The sequence below is a fragment of the Equus asinus genome, chromosome 3, assembly GCF_041296235.1.
Source record: "Equus asinus isolate D_3611 breed Donkey chromosome 3, EquAss-T2T_v2, whole genome shotgun sequence".
Lineage (NCBI taxonomy): Eukaryota > Metazoa > Chordata > Mammalia > Perissodactyla > Equidae > Equus > Equus asinus.
The window spans coordinates 61,836,214-61,858,610 of record NC_091792.1 but is presented as its reverse complement, the minus strand read 5'-3'; the positions used below and the strand labels follow the sequence as shown (position 1 = coordinate 61,858,610).

Below are 22,397 nucleotides of genomic sequence, written 5' to 3'. Positions count from 1 at the left end.
GATGCAAAAGGACCACCCAGCATCCTTCTGTGACGGTTCTAGCGAAGACGCAGAACCTGATCTAACCATGAGAAAACGTCAAATTAGGCGCACTGAACAAAGTCCCTCTCCGGTAAGCTTCAAAGACATTAAGGTCATGAGAACCAAGGAAAGACAGGAACTGTTCTCAATTGAAAGATACTGAGGAGACGCAGCCATGAAATGTGACATGTGGCCCCCATTTGGGTTCTTTTGCTATAAAGAACATTATTGGGACAACTGGAGAAACCTGAATGAGGCCTGGGGATCAGACAGGAGTGATGTGTCAAGGGTGATCCCCCGGGTCTGATGGTCGTGGTGACGAATGTCCTTGTGTCAGGAAAGGCACACGGAAGGATTCTAGGATGACGAGGCGTCATGCAGGCCACTTATTCTTCAAGTAGTTTGGCAGAAATTTCCTTGTACTATTTTTTTTCCAGTTTTATTGAGATATAATTGACATATAACGATGTGTAAGTTTAAGGTATACAACATAATGAATTGATACACATACATATTGCGAAATGATTACCACAGCGAGTTTAGCTAACATCCATCACCTCACCCAGTTACAAAGAGTTTTTCTTGTGATGAGGACTTTTAAGGTCTACTCTCTTAGCAACTTTCAAATACACAATATGTGTTGTTAACTGTAGTCACCATGCTGTACATGACATCCCCAGGACTTATATATCTTATTGCCGGAAGTTTGTACATTTTGCCCCTGTTCATCCATTTTGCCCATCCCCCACCCACCTCTGGCAACCACCAGTCGGTTTTCTGTTTCCATGAGTTCAGCTTTTCAGATTCCACAGGTAAGTGAGATTAGATGGTATTTGTCTTTCTCTTTCTGACTTCTCTTACTTAGCATTATGTTCTCAAGGTTTATCATGTCACAAATGGTAGGATTCCTTTCTTTTTCATGGCTGAATAATATTCCTGTGTGTGTGTGTGTGTGTGTGTGTGTGTGTGTGTGTGTGTGTGTGTGTCCTACATTTTCTCCATCCATCCGTCAGTGGACATGCAGGTTGTTTCCATGTCTCGGCTGTGACAACTGTGAACAATGCTGCAGTGAACACAGGCTGCAGACATCCCTTCAAGACAGTGATTTCATTTCTTTGGGATATATACCCAGACGTGGGTTTGCTATATCACATGGTAGCTCTATTTTTAACTTCTTGAGGAAACTCCATACTGTTTTCCATAGTGGCCGCACCAATTTACATTCCCACCAACAGTGCACGAGGGTTCCCTTTTCTCCACATCCTCGCCAACACTTGTTATTGCTTGTCTTTTTGACGATGGCCATTCTAACAGGTGTGAGATGATACCTCATTGTGGTTTTGATTTGCATTTCCCTGATGACTAGTGACATTGAGCATCTTTTCCTGTACCTGTTGACTATTTGAACATCTTCCTTGGGAAAATGTCTATTCAGGTACTTTGCCCATTTTTTAATTGGACTATTTGGATTTTTGCTATTGAGTTGTATGAGTTCCTCATGTATTCTGTATATTAACCCTTTATCAGATATGTGGTTTGCAAATATTTTCTTTCAGTCCACAGGTTGCCTTTTCATTTTGTTGATCATTCCTTTTGCTGTACAGGAGCTTTTTAGTTTCATGTAGTTCCACTTGTTTCTTTTTGCTTTTGTTGTCTGTGCTTTAGGTGTCATATCCAAAAAATCATTCCCAAGACCAATGTCAAGATTTTCCCTGTCTTCTTCTGGGAGTTTTATGGTTTCAGATTGTATTATTTTTTCATAGACTTTAATTTTTAGAGCAGTTTTAAGTTCACAGCAAAACAGAGCAGAAAGCACAGAGATTTCCCACAGAAACCTTGCCCTGAACACATGCACAGCCTGCCCCATCATCAGCATCTTTCACCATTGTCACCACTGATGAACCTACACTGACAAGTCATTATCACCCAGAGTCCATGGGTTACATTAGGGTTCCTGCTTGGTGTTATACATCCTATGGGTTTGGGCAAATGTATAATGACTGTAGAACAGTTTCACTGCCCTAAAAACCTCTGTGCTCCCCCTATTCATCCCTTCCTCCCCCCCAACCCCTGGCAACCACTGATCTTTTTACTGTCTCCATAGTTTTGCCTTTTCCAGAATGTCATAGAGGTGGAATCATACAATGTGTAGCCCTTTCAGGTTGGCTTCTTTCACTTAGTAACATGCACTTAAGTTTCCTTCATGTCTTTACATGGCTTGACAGCTCATTTCTTTTTGGCACTGAGCAACATTCCATTGTCTGGATGTGCCATGGTTTATGTATTCATTCACCCACCAAAGGGCACCTTGGTTGCTTCCAAGTTTTTGCAATCATGAATAAAGCTGCAATAAATATTTGTGTGCACATTTTTGTGTGGACATAAGTTTCCAGATCCTTTGCGTAAATACCAAGGAGTGAGATTGCTGGATCATATGCTAAGAGTAGGTTTAGTTTTGTAAGAAACTGTCAAACTGTCTTCCAAAGTGGCTGTGCCATTCTGCATCCCCACCAGCACAGCATGAGAGCTCCCGCTGCTCCACATCCTCACCAGCATTCACTGTTGTCCGTCTTCTGGATTTCAGCCATTGGTATGTAGTGGTATCTCATTGTTTTAATTTGCATCTCCCTGATGACAAACGTGAAGGATCTTTGCATGTGCTCCTTTGCCATCAGGATTTCTTCTTTGGTGAGGTGTCTGTTAAGGTCTTTACCCACTTTTTAATCAGGTTGTTTTCTTATTAAGAGTTCTTTATATATTTTGCTTAACAGTCCTTTATCAGATGTGTTTTTTGCAAATATTCTCTCTCAGTCTGTGGCCTGTCTTCTCATTCTCCTGACAGTGCTTTTGCAAAGCAGAGTTGTGAAACTTAATGAACTCCAGATCATCAATTCTTCTTTCATGGACCACACCTTTGATGTTGTAGCTAACAAGTCATTACCACACCCAAGGTCATCTAGATTTTCTCCTATGCTACCTTCTAGAGATTTAATAGTTTTGTATTTTACATTTAGATATTTGACCCATTTTGAGTTAATTATTGTGATGAGTGTAAGGTCTGTGTCTACATTTAGTCTTTTGCACGTGGATGTCCAATTGTTCTGGCACTACTTGGTGAAAAGATTATCTTTACTCCATTGAATTGCCTTTGCTTCTTCATCAAAGATCAGTTGACTATATTAATGTGGGTCTATTTCTGAGCTCTCTATTATGCTCCATTGATCCATTTGTCTATTCTTTTGCCAATACCACACTGTCCTGATTGTATACTCTTTTTGAAACTTTTCTTTATTTTGAAATCATTTTTTTAAGTATACTATTTTTTTTAATGTGTGGCACATTTGAGGCCCTCCTCTGTCCTTCTGACCAAGCAAACAGGATGCAGGGTGCCCTGCCCCTGACGCATGATGTCCCCAGCCCCGATGCACCCAGAGCTCACCCACCAGTCACATCAGCAGCACATCTGTGTCCTTCTCTGATCTCACCACTTTCACCATCTCCTCGTCCATCACCCTTTCTAACCCACCTCCATCCTTGACTCGTCCACTGCTTTCAAATCTTGTACTTCTGCACCATTCGCCAAATGGCACAATGATTTTTTCAGACACAGATAAAATTCCATCACTCCCCTGCTTCCAGCCACTCCATGTTCCCATCGCACTTCTTGTGTGCACTCAGATCAGCCTCTTTTTATTTCCACGCTGCCCGTGTGCCCTTCCACTTCTCTCCTCCAGGCCAGCGTTCCCACCCAGTGGGCCCAGTCTTGAAGCCTTGAGCAAGACATGGCATTGCTCATGGCTTGTTTTCAGAGATCCTGAGGAAATTTCATTCCCCCCCAGTCACCCCCAGCCCCCACCCCCGAGGTCTTACTGGCATCCTTCTGGGTCCCCTGCTCACAGCAACGCATGCGTACCAGAGTTCAACCCCATCGGGTGAGCTCTGCAGTGGCTCATGGCCAGAACAAACACTGACGAGCGGGAAGAAGAATGTCAGCCCCAAGCAGGTGGGAACTTGGGCTCTTTCAAGTTTCCATCAGAGCCTTCCTCAGCCGAGCCCTTGAAAAACATTCGACGATGATGCAAGCCAACTCCATGCCGAGGAGATCAGATTGCTCTGGAGTTTTCGGCCTCTCTGGTTATCACGCACCTTGCCAACACAGCCTATCTACGTCTCGGAGACTCCTAAAACCCTAGAGCAGGTAGGAGACTTGGTGATCAGAAAACTCCCTCTGCTTCAGGGATCCCCTCAACCAGCCAACGAGGTTCTTCCAGCCTCTGCTGACATGTCCAGGTGACAGGGAGTTCCCTCCTCCTGAGGCAATTCATTCCGTTGTACAATCACTCTCGTTACTAGGAAGCTGCTTGTTCTATCCAGTTCCATCTGCCTTTCGTACCTCATACTGAATGCTCAGAGTCTGTCCTCTAGCAGAGTGCAGGCCCCGCTGACATTTAATGAGTCTTATATGATGCGACTGTCATGGCTTCACATCTAGACTAGACATCCTCAGTGCCTTTTATGAGCACCTGGCACCTGGATTTCTGCAGCTACATCCTCTCTGGGTTCCCGCACACATGCTCACTGTCCTCCTGCCTGCCATGGCTGCCTCGTTCTTCCTTCTCAAACTGGTTTCCCTCGAGCCGTCCTCCTTCCTTCTCTTCAAATCTAAACTCCTCCCCAAAGACCTACGATTGGACAGCACGGAAGGCGGGACCATGGGGAGGCATGAACTCCTGGAGCGGAGTCTTCACCGTCTTCACTTTTGTCCCCTCTACCCATCCCCCCAGTGCCAGACAACACATGTGGCACACAGTGAGTGTTGCACGAAGAAACAACTGAATGAATGAATGAATGAATGAATGGGTAGGTTCTTGAGGACCATGGAGATGGTACATTCTGTATGCAGAGAGGCAGGTACAGGACCTGCCTCATCCCAGGGTTCCTTCCTTGAGGGCTGCACGTCCAGGTGACGTGAGAGGCAGCATGGTACAGTGATTCACCAGACTCTGCAGTCAGGAGATCTGGGTTCAAATCCCACCTCCATCACTTATTACTGTGTAACCTTGAAAACTTAACTTTACCTCTCTGTGCCTTTGTTTCCTCACCTGTAAAATGAGGGAAATAATAATTCCAACTGCCAGGGCAGGTGGAAGGGTTCAAAGAGAAGGGCATACAAAACACACAGCAGAGTGACAGGTACAGAATAAGTGCTCGACAAGTGTTCGCTCCCACATGTCCACCCCTCAGGGAGGTGAGGTGGGCTATGAACACAATGCTAATGGTCCAGGACAAGAAGTTGCTGTATGCTGCGCCTCAGGGGCCTCGCTGTCTGTGCTCTTTTTTGTCTTCCCCTCACCCTCAGGCAGGACTGCAGATATTTCGGCTAAAGTTCACTCTGGTCTGTCATTTTTGAAAGGTAGTTTGTCCAGGGATTTTTCTTTTTTGAGGAAGATTAGCCCTGAGCTAACATCTGCTGCAAATCCTCCTCTTTTTGCTGAGGAAGACTGGTCCTGAGCTAACATCCATGCCCATCTTCCTCTACTTTATTTGTGGGACACCTACCAAAGCATGTCATGCCAAGCAGTGCCATGTCTACACCCGGGATCCGAACCAGTGAACCCCGGCCTCCAAAGAGGAACGTCCGCACTTAACCGCTGCACCACTGGGCCGGTACCTCTCCAGGGATTTTTTGTTTGTTTGTTTAACTGGGGGCTAAGCTGACTGAGTTCTGTTTGCATACTGGATAACAAAGTTGGCAGACAGCATTTAAGGAGGGTCGTATTTGCACAATGATTCAGAGCTCTGCCAGGACAGCCCCAGCTCGGCTCATCTCTGGCCCAATCGAGCCTCAGTCCTGGGAGGGAAAGGGCGGCCTGAGCAAAGGTAGAGGCCGACTCTGTCCTGGCAAACGGCTCACCAGGACATTCCCGTCTCAACTCCACGCCAGACGAAAGAGTCCTTTCGTCGGCACCGCCTCTGCCAGCCTCCAGGAAGCGCTGGGCCGGTCCCATCCTGCTGTGTCCTTGGGGTCGAGGGTGAAGTCATCAGCACAGCACAGAGGGATAGAAGACTGCCAGCTCTGTCTTGGAGGGAGGAAGTCACAGGAAGGGGCAAATTCTGCATCCCCTTGCTGAGGCTCCTGGAGAGGAGACAGGAGAGATGTTGGGGCACAATGGGGACCCTGAGGTCTTCTCCTTCGCCTTTGGGAGCTGCAGAGAGTTAGGGTGCCCAGGAGGCCCTGCACTTCTTCTTTCTGACTGCACAGCCTCCCCAGCCTCAGGCCTCACTTAGTGGAAAGTTGAGGGCCAGAGGCTTGCGAGCCAGCGCATGTACTTGCCCAGGGCCCACACCTACCTGCTCACCTGCAAAGCCTTCTGCACCAACCTCCTGCACCACCTGCTCACCTGCGGAGCCTTCTGTGTCAGCCACTTTGCAGCTTCTGCCTCTTGTCATCATCAATGTCTGGCGGGCACTGGCCTCTCTCTGATGCTCCACCTAGACTTCTGAGCTGGGCAGAATGCCTTTCCTGCTGGCCTGGCCCCCAAACACTGGGGTTGAGAGGAAGTGGGCCTTGATGACCCATCAGTGCAGGCATGAGGCGACCAGGCGAGTGCCCGATGAAGTGCGATACATCACTGGTATCTGTGGTTCCACCCATGGCCACTCCCAATTCTCTAGGAAATGTCATCCAGGCAGCCGTAGGATGGGAGGCAGCCACCCCTCCCGCCCCCCATGGCCTGGGGCTGGCAGGAGGCAAATATGCCCTCCTGCACGAACTCTTCCTCCCAGCACACTCATGGCCATGTCCAGGGTCTACCCCGCCAGCCCCCAAGGGCCCCCCACTGCGTGCGGGAGCCTCCAGCGACTCAGGACCAGCTGGAGCAGACAGCAGGCACGCCTTCACGTGAGCAAGGTGGCTGCTCCTGTGGCCTTCTCCAGGGCTGCCTGAACCTGACACCCCTCAGACTAAACTGGAGAAGGGGCCTTTGGAGGCAACCTCTTTATTGATGGAGAGTGGAAGTTTCCACAGAGGCCACTGACTGACATCTTGGAAGAGCATTTCTTGGGGCAACTGAGCAACTGTCACTTCAGAGATACCTCCCGGAGCGTACCGGTCTGCTCAGGCGGCCGTGATAAAGTACCGCAAACTGGCTGTTTCCAACAACAGAGATTTATTTTCTCACGGTTCTGGGTCTGGAAGTCCAAGATGAAGGTGTTGGCAGGGTTGATTTCTCACGAGGCCTCTCTCCTTGGCGTGCAGACGGCCGTCTTCCCACTGTGTCCTCACATGGTCTTTCCTCTGTGCGTCTGTGTCCTCATCTCGTATAAAGACATCAGTCACATCAGCTTAGGGCCCACCCACATGACCTCATTTAACCGTAACTACCTCTTGAAAGACCCTATCTCTAAGCACAGTCACATTCTGAGATCCTGGGGGTTAGGACTTCAATAGATGAACTGGCTTAGGGGGAAAGCGAGCGCAGAGAACAGCGTGTTAATCCAGCCTGTAACACGGAGTGCAGTCCCAGCTGACCAGGTGAGACTGTGCCATAGAAACCCCCCCAACCTTCCCTGAGGGACCATGCATCCTGCAGAGGGAGGAACAGGGAGGGCTCCGCGATCCTGGCATTTTCACATGCAGTGTCTGTAATCCTCACCGTGACCTTGCATCTCAGCCACTCTTCTAAAGATGAAGAAACTAGGGCCTAGAGAGTTTAAGTAACTTGCCCCAGGTTGCACCTCTAGGAAGTGGGTTAGGATTTGAACCCAGGCCCGTCTGATGGCAGAGCACACACCCCACCATGAGACCTTCTATCTTGATCAGAGAGATCTGTACACAGGGCACTCAAGGGCTCAAGAAGCATGAAGCCAGGGAGAGCACCCTGCGGTGAGTGGACTGAGGCTGCTGGTATGCAGGAAGAGCTGAGCACCTGGAAGAACCAGGTGAACACCTTGGGGCTGGGTTCCTAACTGGGTCACCTGTTACTTACTCACAGCCTGGGCCTGGGATCCTGGCCCCCAGCAGGCCGGCTCCAGTCTGGCATGTGGCCCAGGCCCAGCTGAGAGGGTGAGCTGTGCATGTTGGCTAATGTGTTCTGGCCTGGATGTGTCACCTGTGTGTGGCCAGATGGTACTGGTGCCCTTGAGACCTCCGGCCCTTTGGAGTGACCCCATGCCCTACCTCTAACTTCCCATGTCCTTCCTTGGTCAGCTGGACTTGCTGCTCAGTTTCAGAGCCCCTCCACATCAGAGAGGACAAGGCATGGGTATGCCGCGGCTGATTCTGTCTCGGTACAGTGCCATGTCCCTGAGACGCGGGACTGCTTGGTCATTCTCATCTCAAGAATGATGGTGACAAGGATGACGAGGAGGATCCAAAGTCAGCACTCCCCTCACCAAACCTGAGACAGCTGCAGAGCTTGGCCAGGAGGTGCCCGCAGCACCCCAGATGTGGCTACAGGGGATTGTCAGCTCCGTGGAAATCACCGTAGCTTCTTAGCATCAAAAGGGACCCAAGAAGTCACCTGATCCAAGCCGTCCCCCATCACCACCACCACACACACGTTACTCAGGACACCAGCCAGATGCCTCCTCACGCCTCAAGACAAGACCCACTCCACTGATAAAGCTCTTGCTTCTAGAAAGTTCTTCCTGCTGCTAAACTGAAATCTGTTTCTCTGAGCCATCCAAATGATAGCTCCTGTTCTGTCCTCTGAACACTGCCCCACTCATTCAGACATTCTCCAGCAAGCACGGCCAGAGCACTGGGCTATGTGGTGGGGAAGAGAGGTCATCCACTCAGCAGTCACAATGGGCTAAGCTCTTTGAGTGGATCACCTCATTTAATGTTCTCAGCAATCTTGGGTGGGTGGGTACTATTGTCCCCATTTCACGATGATGCAAGTGAGTTTCAGAGAGGTTAGGTAACTTGCAAATTGTCACACAGAAAAGGGCAGGACCAACATTAACCCTGAGACCTTCTGGCCCCAGAATCTGTCCTTCCTGCAAAAGTTCTTTGGCACTAACCATGCAACTTCTTGAGGAAGGGGGGTGAGGAACAGTGAGGGGTGCATCTGCTAAGCAGACAAGTAGGGGGTCCACCATGGGCAAAGAGAACAACTTGGGAAAAAGCCCAGGACAACCTTTAAAGTATACGGCCCTGTGTTTGCCCTTTGAGTCCTAGAGAGGAAACCTGTAAAAGACAACAAAATCTTTCTAATCCTAGTGTTTGGGCAAACTTTTCTTTTAATGTGACTATTGGTTTATCTTAAAAACAAAAATGAAAACCTAGTGGATGGCAAAACAGTAGGGTGTTCCTCAAAAAATTAGATCTAGAATTACATATGATCCAGCAATTCCACTTCTGGGTACACACCCAAAAGAACTGAAAGCAGAGCCTCAGAGATAAATACCCATGTTCGCGGCAGCAGTATTCACAACAGCAAAAAGGTGGACGCACCCCGCGTCCAGCAACAGAGGAATGGATAAACCAAATGTGGTCTATCCATACAATGGAATATTATTCAGCCTTACAAAGAAAGGAAGTTCTGACATGTGCTGCAGCGTGGATGACCCTTGAAGACACAATGCCAAATGAAATAAGCCAGTCACAAAAGGACAAATACCGTATGATTCCAACAGTATGAAGTACCTAGAGTAGTCAAAGTCACAGAGACAGTAGAACGGTGGTTGTCAGGCTAGGAGGAGGGGCTCAGAGGGAGTTAGTGTTTAAGAGGTCCAGAGTTTCAGTTTTACAAGATGAGAAAAGTCCTGGAGGTGGACGGTGGTGATGGTTGTACAACAAGGCGGATGGACCTAATGCCACTGAAATGTACACTTAAAAATGGTGAAAATGGTAAGTTTTATGTTGTGTATATTTTACCGCAATAAAATTAAAATTGGAAAGCCCTAGTGGAAGTACTATAGTTCTGTTTATCCCATATATCTTCCATTTGCTCCTCAAAAATGCTGCAAGAGCTGTGGTCTACTCACCCTGGAGATAGAGAATCTGGGTTTGAGTCCTGATTTTATATAAGATTTCTAAGCCTCAGCTTCCTCATCTGTTAAATGGCAGCAATCACCTATTTCATGGGTTGACTGTCATCAATTAAATAAATTGATAGATAATTAAAATGCTTTAAAACTGTAAAGTAGCACGCTGGTGCAGGTTGGTGAGCTTAGCATTGGGCAGTAACCACGTGTTCAGAGCTTTCTGGAAAGATCCTTTGGGTTTGGGAAATCTAGTCTATTCTAGCAGGCTCCTGCCACTGAGGAGCTCACAATAGAGGGAAGAGAAGAGGATGCCCAAGAGATGCTGGGGAGAGCTATGAACTGTCAATTTATTCAGTCAATGGTCTGACTGGGAGGGCTGCTCCTTCCCCGGTCCTCTGCAACCCGGTAACTGGGGACCCAGCTGACTTGCAGCCATCCTTCCCTCTCATCAGACACGTGACCAGGAAAGAAAGCACACCTGCATCCCATGCCCCACCCCCCAGCAAGGTAAAGAGAGCTGCAAGGTAAGGACCTCAGAGAGTCTGGACTGAGGAAATCCAGTCTGTAGGATGCACTGCCTGAGGGCCATGCTGCGCCCTCTGGAAAGCCAGAGTGGAAGAGCTTGCAGGCCCCAGGGAGCTGGAATGCCAGAAGAGTCTTCATGATGATGACCACGTTATTTACTGAGTGCTCACTGAGCACCAGGCACTGTGGGAAGCACTGCACACATGCGCCCTCATCTAACGCTATGAGGTGGGCATTTTTAATGCCTCCATTTTGTGGATAAGAATACTGACGTCGCACAACCAGAGGCACTCACAACTAGAATATACAACTATGTACCAGGAGGCTTTGGAGAGAAGAAGAAGAAAATAAAAAAGAACACTGATGCCAGAGAGGCCAAATAGCCCGTGCAAGTGATTAAGAAAGAGAAGCCAGATGTGAGCCCACATCGGTCTGAACGCCCAGGCCGTGCTCCCACCTGGCACGCCGCATTGCCCCTCATGGAGGGGCCGAGCTCTCAGGAACGACCCCAGCGTCAACAAGTCTTCAGTTCAAGGGCTGCCCTAGGCTCACTGGTGGCCACGTGACTGTGAACCTTGGTGGGGAACAGGGCTCATGGCCAGGGAGCCGCAGTGCTATCAGGTCCTTGGTCCTGTGATCATAGGGCAGCAAGGAAGGTCCATCTCCAACCATTTGGTGGCCCTCTGACCAATCCCAGGGGATCTGATGAGGTCTGCAGGGGTGCTGCTGGCCCTCCTCCCAAGATGGGGGCTGTCAGGCCAAAGCAGATGGCCCTCTCTCCTCTCCCTGCAGATCACCAGGCAGCTCCACCACTGGACTCCCCTGGAAAGGAGTGCTCCCAAAGGAATTGCTTGGTCTGCGCTGGGAGGAGGGCAGGCCCACAGCCCAGAGAGCTCGGGACAGGCAGGAGCCATAGGGAGCGGTCTCAAGCAAAGGGGAAGCTCCCGGGCTCTCACCCTAGATTCCTGCCATCCCAGGGCCAGCAGTCAGCAGGGCAGCCACAGAGCAAACTCCCAAGACCCCTGTCTCCTGGCCCTGCTCATCCCTTCCCCGGGCAGGCGCTGCCCCAGCCCACCCTTCTGAGAAGTTTCTGACCCAGCAAGAAACTCTAGGGCCAGGTGGGCAATGACGGGAAGCAGAACGAGTCTCTTTCCCCACACGGCAATGGTGACAGGGGTGCAACCCCACTGCCATGTCCCAGACCCCTGACCCCTGGTTGGAGCTCCTGACTTTGATCCTGACTTCACCACAGCGAGCCTTAGGCAAAGTCCCTTCCTTTCTCTGGGCCTCTAAAGGACTAGACTAGCTCAAAATGTTCAACCTTTTTGGCCATTTGCTGAGCCCATTAGCAGATTTTACTGAGTCCGTTAGCATATTAAGGGTTCTGTTTAATCTCTCTTGATCCAACATGTCTTCACAGTCTCTGGTCGTGGAACATTTATTTCTGTGTAATACTATTGCAGAACATCCTTTGGAAACCTGTAACTGAGAGGGTTGGGGGATCTTCCAGTGTCCACCTCCAAGGGTCTACAAAGAGAGCCCCAAGGCGCCTGGCGCTGGATGGCTGACAGCAGCTCTGCCACTCACCAGCTGTGTGCCCTTGAGTAAATCCCTTGACCTCTTTGAGCCTCAGTTTCTCTCACAGGTGAAGTGGGGATGGTGCCTCCACCTGTCCCACAGAGCTGGCGGGGGGTTGGGCGGAGCCTGAGGTGACCCAGGACATGTGGAGCACGGGGGGAGCTCCCTAGACAAGAGTCCTCTGTGCTTCAAGGAAAGCACAGCCTGTCTTCTGAGCTGCGCTGTCCTCAGTGCCGCGGGGTGAACTAGTTTGGCAGCCTTCCCAAGAACAGAAAGGTGGGCAGGGGCAGCGTTCAGGGCTCAGGATGGGGGTGGAGGTCATGGGTCTTGTACCTCATCATCTTCCCACTATCCCAGCCAGCCCTGGTAGGCGCTCAGGTATTTGGAAAGGTAAGCTGGGCCAGGCTGCTGTCTGACTTGATCTCTCCCCTTGGAGCCAAGGCAGGGACAAGGAAACTGGTTTGTCTGTGGCACCAGTGGCCCCTGGAGCCTCCCCTCACACCCACCCAAAAGGAACAGCCCCTCTTCACCGTGCCCAGCCTCACCAGGATGTGGGGCATCTGCCTTGCTCTCACCCAGCTCCAGACCCCGCAGGCGAGGGCGGTGGGAGGCGCCCAGAGTGTCTGGTCCAAGCCCAGTGCCTTTTTGCCCTGATTCTGGGGCATCTGGTGCTGCCATCCCACCCCCGCTCTTCCCCTCCTGCTTGCTCTCCTCCTCCACCCTCGAGCACATCCCTGCACAGGTGCTGGCCTCCAGGGGCTTGGGGACTGTCTTCAGGAAGTTCCCAGCAGCCAATGCAAATGAAGGCCACTCCCTGTTATTGAAGAGCAACTTGCAGGTACAGATCTGTCTCCCACAGCCACAGGCTTCTCCCTGAGACTTAATCCTCGGCTTTCTGAGTCATCCAGGACTTCTCGACCTGCGGCAAACGGGAGAGTGGTCTGGGGGCCAAGAAAGGGTCTCGGGAGCCAGCTGGGTGCCATCTTAGCTGAAACCTAGATCTGGTTGAAGGAGTGTCTTGGGGCTGAAAGTTAGCATTCAGCCCCGGGCCCCCTTCCCTCTTGACCTGTGACAAGGTTCACACTGTGTTTTATGACGTCTAGGCTGAGGCCATAGCTCATGCCTGTTGTAGGACGTCTGGCAGGATGGCAGGCAGCTGGCAGCACCTGTACACGTTGGCTGAGGGCACTCAGCAGGACTGGGCCCGCAGACTTCTTGACTCAAACCTGGGCTCTGTGCATGGCTGCAGACCAGGGGCTGGCCTTGGCAAACGAGGCAGTCATGGCCACCCAAAGTGACCCGAAAAGAGGCAGGTGACCCAAGCCCCATGCGCTGCCAGGCCAGGCTGGAGGGGGTGCAGAGCACCGACCTGCAAGACCTCTGGATAAGAGGAGCTGGGATGACTCACCTCAGGAAGCTCACCTGGGGCCTGGAGTCGCCTCCCCACAGGCCTGGAGTCCAGCTCTGACCACCAGAAACAGAAACGGATGACCTCACCCTGCTCCCCAACCCTCTGGGATTCCTTTACGGGTCGTCCCTGCCCTCCTCCAGGCCCCACCACCATTCCTCTGAAATACTTGTGTGACCTCCCGCTTCTCTGCTCAACACCCCTGAGCGGCTCCACAGCTCCCTGCGCGCTTCTCCACTCTGCTTTCAGGAATTTGATGATTCTCTCTACGCACACTCTCTGCAGAAAAAAATGCGCGTGCCAAATTCTGAATGCAGTTCCAGGATGCCCCCGCGGGTCCAGAAGCCCATCCTTGGATGTCCTCAGGTTTCATGCATTCCAGTTAGAGAGTCCAGCTTCTGGGATGAAGTCTCACTCTTTCACGTGGCACACATGAGCCCGCCCTTTGCAAACTGAAGACCTCAAGTCCTTCTGTGCCGCCAGCCAGTCCCCCAGACTCCAGCTCTGCCTCCCAGAAACTGCCAACCACGTGGCTCCATGCGCCTGCGCACGCCGTAGTCTCACCGCTCGCCTCCCGCCTTCGTCTCTGCTATGCCTCCTCCCGGGTGCCCCTTCCCACTGTCTTCTTCCAAACTACTCTGTGGCCTTCTACACTGGGCTCCGGCGTCGGCTCTGCAGGAAACTTTCCTCCGCTCCCCGCCGCCAGCATCCCGGTCAACGCACCTCCCCTCCCCCATGCGGGCACCTGCCCGCCCTCTGTGGTATTGTCCCCCACCCCCGCCCCCCAACTCCTGCGCCGGTTGTGCCCTACGTCTGGGCACTCACTTCCGTGTTGCTGTTGGAGGAGTCCTCAACTCTTGTTATGTAGTTACGTAATGTACACGAGCGCCATAAAATAAAACGAAACTATATACTCTGTGTCATTTTAAACCACCCCTCTCCAAAAGCAAAAAGGAGTAAAACCAAATGCCCACCGAATCCGAGGCTCACCCGTGCGCAGGAAGGGACTCAGCAGCCGTGTCACAGGTGAGGGGACCGGGGTCCTGAGGGCAGGCGCCACATGGCGCGGTCACTCGGTGGAGCAGCAGGGAGTTTGGGGCTTTGGCTCCATCCTTCTGCCCGTTGTTTGTTTCCTGATTCAGCGGCCCGTGTATGTCAACATCTGAGTTCTCTTGGCTCCGTCTGGCTTATAACTCCCATCAGAGTCCAGAGGCAGCAATTTTCAAACCTGGAACCAGGCTTTTTTGAGATGGTGGTGTAAAGGTGGATTTGTATTTTTAGAAAGCTCTGGGTGATTCTGGAACACAGGGCTCCCTCTGGCCTCAGTCCCCTCCCCACTGCCAACCTGGGACCCAGGTTCAGGGGTGGACGGGTTCCTGGGATCAATGGCCTGACTGGCCAAAATGCACGGCCAGCTTTACTGAGGTATAACTGACAAGCAAAAATTTGACAATTTGTCAGTAATTGAAAATAAGTATTTAAATGCACATAATGTTTTGATATACATATACGTTGTGAAATGATTACCACGATCAGACTAATTAACACATCCACCGCGTCACACAGTTACCACATTTATTTGTAGTGAAAACATTTAAGATCTACTCTCTTAATTTCAAGTATACAAAACAGTATCATTAGCTACAGGCACCACGCTGTGCATTAGATCTCCAGAACTTACTCATCTTGCACAGCTGCAAGTTCATGCCTTCTGACCATCTCCCCATTCCTCTCCCCCAGCCCCTAGCAACACCATTCTGCTCCCTGCTTCTGTGAGTTCCACTTTTGTAGATTCCACATATAAATGGGATCATGCAGTATTTGTCTTTCTGTGTCTTGCTTGTTTCAATTAGCATAATGTCCTCCAGGTCCATCCATGCTGTCGCAAACAAGATTTCCTTCTTTTTTAAGGCTGAATAATATTCCATTGTGTATGTGTGTGTATCTGTCTACTTGTCTGTCTATCTATAGAGAGAACAATTTCTTTAACCATTCGTCCATCGACAGATGCTTTTGTTGTCTCCATATCTTGGCTACAGTAAACGATGCTGCCTTGAAGATACCTCTTCAGGATCCTGGTTTCATCTCCTTTGGGTGTACACTCAGGATTGGCATTGCTGGATCATATTGAGAAGCTGTTTAAGACACTTTTCTCTAATCTCCCACCCCTATTAAATTCTGTATATCTAATTATATACTCTATGTATATCTATTTTATACATATATGAAGCTTTTTGTATTCGATGCAGGGTTAAAGATGACTAAAATTTTTAAGTTAAATTAAAAATTAAAAAGCTATCACCATCTAACTTAACATTATAACTGCACTCTCTGAGTAACTTTTAATGTAATTTGTTTACTTACATAAATTGTAATTGTCAAATAACACATGCAAAAATTACATATGTCAAATTCCATAAGCAATTTATATAAATATATAATGATCATAGCAATGCAATCAAATCTTAAAAGATCATTCAAATCTGTCGTTTTCCTAGCAAAACAATTGACAAAATTAATTTCTTAAAAATTATTTTCATTAAACGTAACTTTCAACTTTTGCTTGATATGGAAAAATAACTAGTTTCTAGGGGGTGTGGGGTGGGGTGGCTGGAGAGGCTTTTGTGGGATCGTGGCACTCCTGGGGGTGAGGAGAGAATCCTGTGTAGGGAACAGCATCCTGGGCTGAGGCCAGTGTGCCAGGAGCAGAGGGAGAGGGGGAGAGGAGAAACTGAGTCAGAAAGAAGGGATGGATGGGCCTCTGGACAACTTAAGCTTTCACAGTGTGAAGTATGACAGGCAGATCATGATCTGACTCATGTCGTGAAAGGGTCATTGTTTTAATAGCATCTTAGGATGAAGACCAAATTCCTCCCATAGGGGCTTATGTGGCCCTGCACTGCCCAGTCCCTGTTCACCTCCCAGCCTCATTGAGAACGAGGCGGCCCCCACACTGGTTGCTCTCTAGCATGCCAACTCACCATCCTAACTTTTCAGTTCCTCAAATGTGCAATGCTTTCTCCAACCGCGGGGCCTTTGCACACGCTGTCCTCCCTGCCTGCTTCACTCTTTCTCACCTCTCTTTGCCCAGTAACTCCTCTGATACTGCCCGTCTCAGCCCCTTCATCACTTCCTCAGGGAACCACTCCCTGACTTCCCTGAGAAGGTCACTTCCTCCTCTTGGGTGCCCGCCCAGCCCTGTGTGGCACTGAGCAGAGTTACACCAGCTGTGTGCTTTCTCCCTATCCCTTCCCTGCCTCCCTGGGACCTGGAAGAGTTCTGCGCACATGGAAAGCCCCTAAAAAAATATCTGTTGAGTGGATAAATGAACAGCCCCTTCACTGCACTTAACGTATCAGAATGTGTTCCTTTACTCACTCACTATCTGTCGGCTCCGACAGTGCACAGAGCCCTGAGCTGGGGCTGAGATTAAGAGGTGGATGTCATCTGTCCAACTGTCTCCTCTTCCCCAGATCAGAAGCTCTCTGAGGGCAGGGGTCAAGTTGGAGGTGAACGTCCACCTGTATTGTATTCTGTTGGCAGCCCCACCACTCCCCACGTGTCCTTCATAAGAACCCAGGAGTCGTGCAGGTCTCCATCACGCCCCACATCTGACCCTCAGTCCTGCCTCTCATTCTGCTCCTTCCGCCCACGCCTGCTGGCCTGGCACTCTCAGACCACGGCAACTCCCACCTGGACTGGGTCACTGTCTCCCCACAGGCCACCACATGACCGTCAATGTGACTGAGCTCAAGGCAAGCATAACCACGTCTACAACCTGCCTACACCCCTGGGCAGGCCCTGCACTGCCAAGGATTCAAGGCCCTGGCTTCTGAACGCAGCATTCAAGGCCCTCCCATCTGTCTTCCACCCACCTCTCCCCTCAAAGCTTGCCATTTTCTGCCTCCATCTTTAGGCGCCAACAACAACAAACCCTGTCTTGTTCCCCACCCATGCCATGCAGCTTCTTGCCTCTCTGCTCTCACTCATGCTGTACCCATGAAGTGCCTCCCCCACTGTCTTTTCTGGCTCAGTCTCACTCAGCTCCTGAGATACAGCTCATGTGTCATCTTCTCCAAAAAAACCCCTATCCTCAACGGAGCATTGTCTTTCACCTGATTCTGTTCCTCTTTACCCATGTACTGTAACATCTGCTTGCGTGTCTCTCCTGTAAGCACTTTGAGGGCAAAGGATGTGTCTTATTTATCATTGTATTGCCAGAACCTAGCATAGTGCCTAGTAATTAACAGATGCTCAGTAAGAGTTTGACAAATTAATCTTGGATGGATGTATGGATGGATCAATGGATGGATGGAGTGATGGATGGATGGATGGAGGTGGATGGATGGATGGTTGGATAGATGATGGATGAATGAATGGATGAAGAGGTGGATGCATGAATGATGGATCAATGGATGGATGGAGAGATAGATGGATGAACAGATTGATGGAGAGATGGAAGGAAGGAAGGATAGATGGGCCAGGAGAGACTTTTCTCACAGGGCAGAAACAAACTCCTTCTCCTCCAGAATTTATTGATTATTACCTTGTAGCAGGCTCTGTACAAGGCACTTGGATATGTCATCCCTCTTGATCCTCCCAACAATCCTACAAAGTATGTACAATCATCCCCCATTTTACATTTGAGGGAGCGAAGGCCCAAGTGTCAAGGCTAGGAAGGGACAGGGCTATCTGAGGCCTCCCAACCCAGTGCCCTTCCCCTATGCTACCCTGAGACTGGAGCACCCTCTCAGGCCTCTGAGCCTGCTGATTTCCCTTGAAAGAAAGGGAAAGCGCAGCCCACCCCCCTTTAATTCTGCACGACACAGAGGCCTCCATTCTTCCCTCCCTCAGGAGACTGAAGCCTAAATCCAAAGGACACTTTCCAGCATACTCTCACAAAGCTCAAAGTGGAGTGATGCTCCATGTGCTGATATTTCTCTGAGACAGCGATGCCTCTACCCTCTTGGTACCCTGGGGAGATTTACGGTAAATGCTCCCACTCAAGGCCAAGAGCGAGGAGCCAAAGTGAACATAGGATGGGGGTGGGAAAGACTTGAAAAACAACCGTGTGGGCGACCCTGAGACAGCCACTCCTGAAGCAGCAGGGAGCACCCTAGCTGCCAGGGCGGGGGAGAGGGGGGTGAGAGACTCATGCAGGGGAGACAAGGGAGGGGACCTGAAGGCAGGTGGGCCTCCACTCCAGGAGGGAAGCCAGCCTCCCTACATTCAGCACTTGGTCTCCGTCTCCAGAGATGGAACTGGGGGATCCACAAAAGCAGGTGACTTGGGGGTACCCTGGCCCAAGCTTCCATCCTGCAGAGGTGGACACTGAGCCAGGGAACAAGAGAGCCTCAGATGAGTTCACAGTGTGCCTCAGGGATGGTGTCTGGGTGAGGACCCAGGTCTCCTCACACAGGGACCATGCTCTCTCTCTGTCCCTTGTCTCGCCCTTCTCTCTGCTTGGTTCTGCTCCCCAGAGCACGCACATTGCTTAGCCCTGATCCTTTACTGAACCACCCCCTGTGTTAAGACCCAGTCATATGTGAGTCCTGCCTCCCTGCCCACTACCCTGTGCCTCTGATGGAGTGGCGGGAAGAGGAGTGAATGGGAGCAGATGGGGAGGAAGGCCCACCCTCTGAGGATCCTTGCCCGTGAGGCTCCCCTCAGAGCTGATGTCTACACGGTATAAACAAAGTTTGCCTGACGGTGACACAAGTCTTCAGTACAACGGTCACCTGGACCTCTGTCTCTCCATCATCTCATGCTCCACTTTTATCAGAATCCCCTTATTACACTCTCATCTCCTTCCCAAAGGGTTTGAAGTGGAAACAATATAAAGCACAAATGAACTAAGTCTTTAAAACAAGAGTTAAAAGTTAAAATATAGGTAAGGAGTGGGATAATCATATAAGAAAAAATGGGATAAATGTAAATTACTACATAAAATTGGCTCTGAGCTTCCTAGAAGCCAAGGTAAAAAGGGCAATGTGATACACTACATAGCTTTCAGGAGCTAATAAATAGTAATATAGAATAGCTGGTAGGACTTGGGCTCTGGGGTCAGAGCCTATATTGATCAGCTATTGATGCAGCTTTACCCTGGTTCACACTCAATGCCTGGCCCTTCTGTGCCCATAGGCTCCTCCATCACTGAGGCTGTGACAATTTTGGGAAACAAGCTCAGAGATTACCAGGGACAGTTCAACACCATGCACCTGGTGGACCTCTGCGACTACTTCCACAACACCTTCATCCACCACTACAGACTCTACCAGTATGTCCTGGGCCAGGACCAGGAAGTCAACCTGACTGTCACCCACCTGGTGGTGTGTGTGCCGCCCCAGCCCCTCCCGCTGGCTGAGGGCGTGGACAGGGAAACCTGGAAGCACGAGCAGCAGGTGGGCGAGCTCAGTCTGGCTGAGGCACAGAAGCACACCAACGTGCTGCTCCTGAAGGAGGCGCTGCACCTGGAGCAGGAGCACCTGCTAGAGAGCATGTTCTCGGAGAGGTCCTGGCAGCGGAGCCGGGTTCTGAAGAGAGAGGTAAGGCTGTGCTGGCGAGGGGGGAGGATGCTCATCTGCCACGTGCAAACGCCCGTTCCTGCCAAGAGAACGTCCAGGCTGGAGTCGGATGCACAGGCAGAATCCAGTTGTCTGCACACAGGGAGGGGGCAAAAGAGACAGACAGTCACTGAGGATCTACTGCACACTTTGTGTGCACGTTTCACAAAACGTCCCTGTGAGTATAATTCATGTCCCCATTTTAATGATGAGACAACTGAGGCTCAGAAAATGTAATCAACCCGCCCAAGGTCACTGAGCTAGCACGTGGTAGAATTCACATTTGGGCTGAGGTCTGCCTAACCCGAAAGTCCAAGTTCTTTTCACTGCATCTTCGATTGGTGACAGATTCCACCACAGTCTCTCTGTGCCCTTAGTCTGCCTGCAGGGCCAGTATCCATCAAGGCCTCGGGGGATGATAAAGGAAGGGCCATGAGGGACAGCTCAGGGTGGGTGATATGGTGAGGTAGGCTAAGGGGTAGGGCTAGTGGTCCAGGGTCAACCTAGAAAAGTCTGGTCTGTGGATCTGAGAAAGTGGGCTGCTGTTTGATGGGTCTCAAGGATGACTCGGGCTCCAGGAGCCAGAGTCTCCCATGGCCAGCTCTTCAGTAAATGGTGACTGGCTGGGCCCAGGGCAGCCAACTTCTCGAGGGCCTGGCTGAGTCTAAATTTATTTTTTAACTATACATAGGCACTGATATCATCATTGTTGCATCATCCTTGAACAAAGAAACAAGTATGTGCGAGTGTGTGTATACACGTGTGCATGTGTTGGGGAGGGGGTGGTGCTGGCATGGGGGTACGGCATTGCAGGTCTGTGTGTTCCAAAAGGGTTTGGCTTCTGAATTGTCAGCCAAAGAGTGAATGGCACTGGGAAGTTCTCTTTTAAATACATATAAAACATTGGAAAAATCTCTAAAGAACAATTAATAGAATAGAATGAATGATATTCTTCTAAGATAGATGAAAAGCACATTGGGCTGCTACATAATCTTAGTACATTAAGACGTCCAGCGGGGACCTGACAGAACACAAGCAATAGGCTGTTTTCACCTCCTTCGGGGCACCTTACTCTGGAAGATGTGGGCAAGGCCTGGGGTGGGAGGAGCTGCCTCTCCTCCGGCTCCTGCTCCCCCACACAGATGCTCTTCCCTGCTGCCCCCCAGCTACCCTGCGGCTTCCTTTACTTTGCTGCTGGTCCCTGCCTGGTGGAGCTTGTGGGCTGGAGTCCCCTCTGCTATGTGCCCCTGGTGGTGTGCCTGAGCTGGGCACACTCACACCACAGAACAAACATGGTGCATCCTCTCGGAACACAATCCTTCCCAAGGACCTAAGGGAAGAACGTTATTTTTACATAAAAACAACCAAGGAGACGCTCTGAGGTAAATGCAAGATTTTGTATGAGACTCTAAGTCAAAATATGAGATCTCAAAGAAATGTCCTCTAGGCAACTGGATGCTCGAAGCGTGTACCCCGGCGTCCTCGGGACAAGCATGAACTCTCCTCTGCTGTTGGATTGCTCAGGCAGGGAGCTTGGAAAAATGCAGTTACCTGGTCCATAGCTCCAGGGTTCCATGATGCCATGATCCGGATTAAGATGACAGAGAGGTTCTCCTGTTTAACATGGTGGATGGTGGCTGAGTTTCCCTTCTTCCTGTGGCTGACTAGTTGGGGGCCATGCCCACTCTCGGAGCACTTTCCCCTGTCTGTCCGATGGAGCCTGCTCCCAGAACTTTGAGATGTGAGGATGAGATGGGGGAGGAGGGGAAGGAAGGCGTTGATCTCCAACTGGAACCTGCGTTGACCAGAAAGTAGGGGATCTGGAACTGTATGGGCCCAGAACAAGGTAGTACTAAAGGACACAGTCAAACACGGTGATTGCCAGAGTGGGCCTGAGGGAGAGGGAAAGAAGCCATCACTGGAACCTAAAAAGAGAGCAGGAGCTGTAGGAGAGGGCCTTGGGACAGCAGGCATGCCTGTAGAAGGAGATCATGGTCATGGCCAACCCACAGCTGTTCGGGAAGAGGGTGAGAGGCTTCACTCTCCTCCCATCCTCCCGTCTCCTCCAGGACCTCCCATTGGCTGAACTCAATCAGAAGTGTCAGAGGTCAAGGTAGCCGGTTGACGCAGCCCTTATAAGTCAGCCTCCCAGCGCATAGAGTAGGGTGCAGAGGAGACCTGGAGGGGGACATGGAAGGTCCTAGCACACAGAAAAAGGAGGGGGCTGAGTTGAGAATTGGATCCTGTCGAGGAACTCTGTCTGCGACAGCCTCAGCCTTTCCCCAGAGCCCCGTTCACCAGCCATGTCCTGT

General features: G+C 50.5%; 1 protein-coding gene across 1 annotated transcript in view; it reads left to right on the top strand.

Moving 5' to 3' along the window:
• C3H8orf74 (chromosome 3 C8orf74 homolog) overlaps positions 1–22,397 on the top strand; it is a 40,439-nt gene that overhangs the window by 2,201 nt on the left and 15,841 nt on the right. The window contains exon 3 of the mRNA XM_070506531.1: positions 19,664–20,067. Coding sequence (XP_070362632.1) covers positions 19,664–20,067 — 404 coding nt within the window. The remainder of the gene's footprint in view (positions 1–19,663; positions 20,068–22,397) is intronic.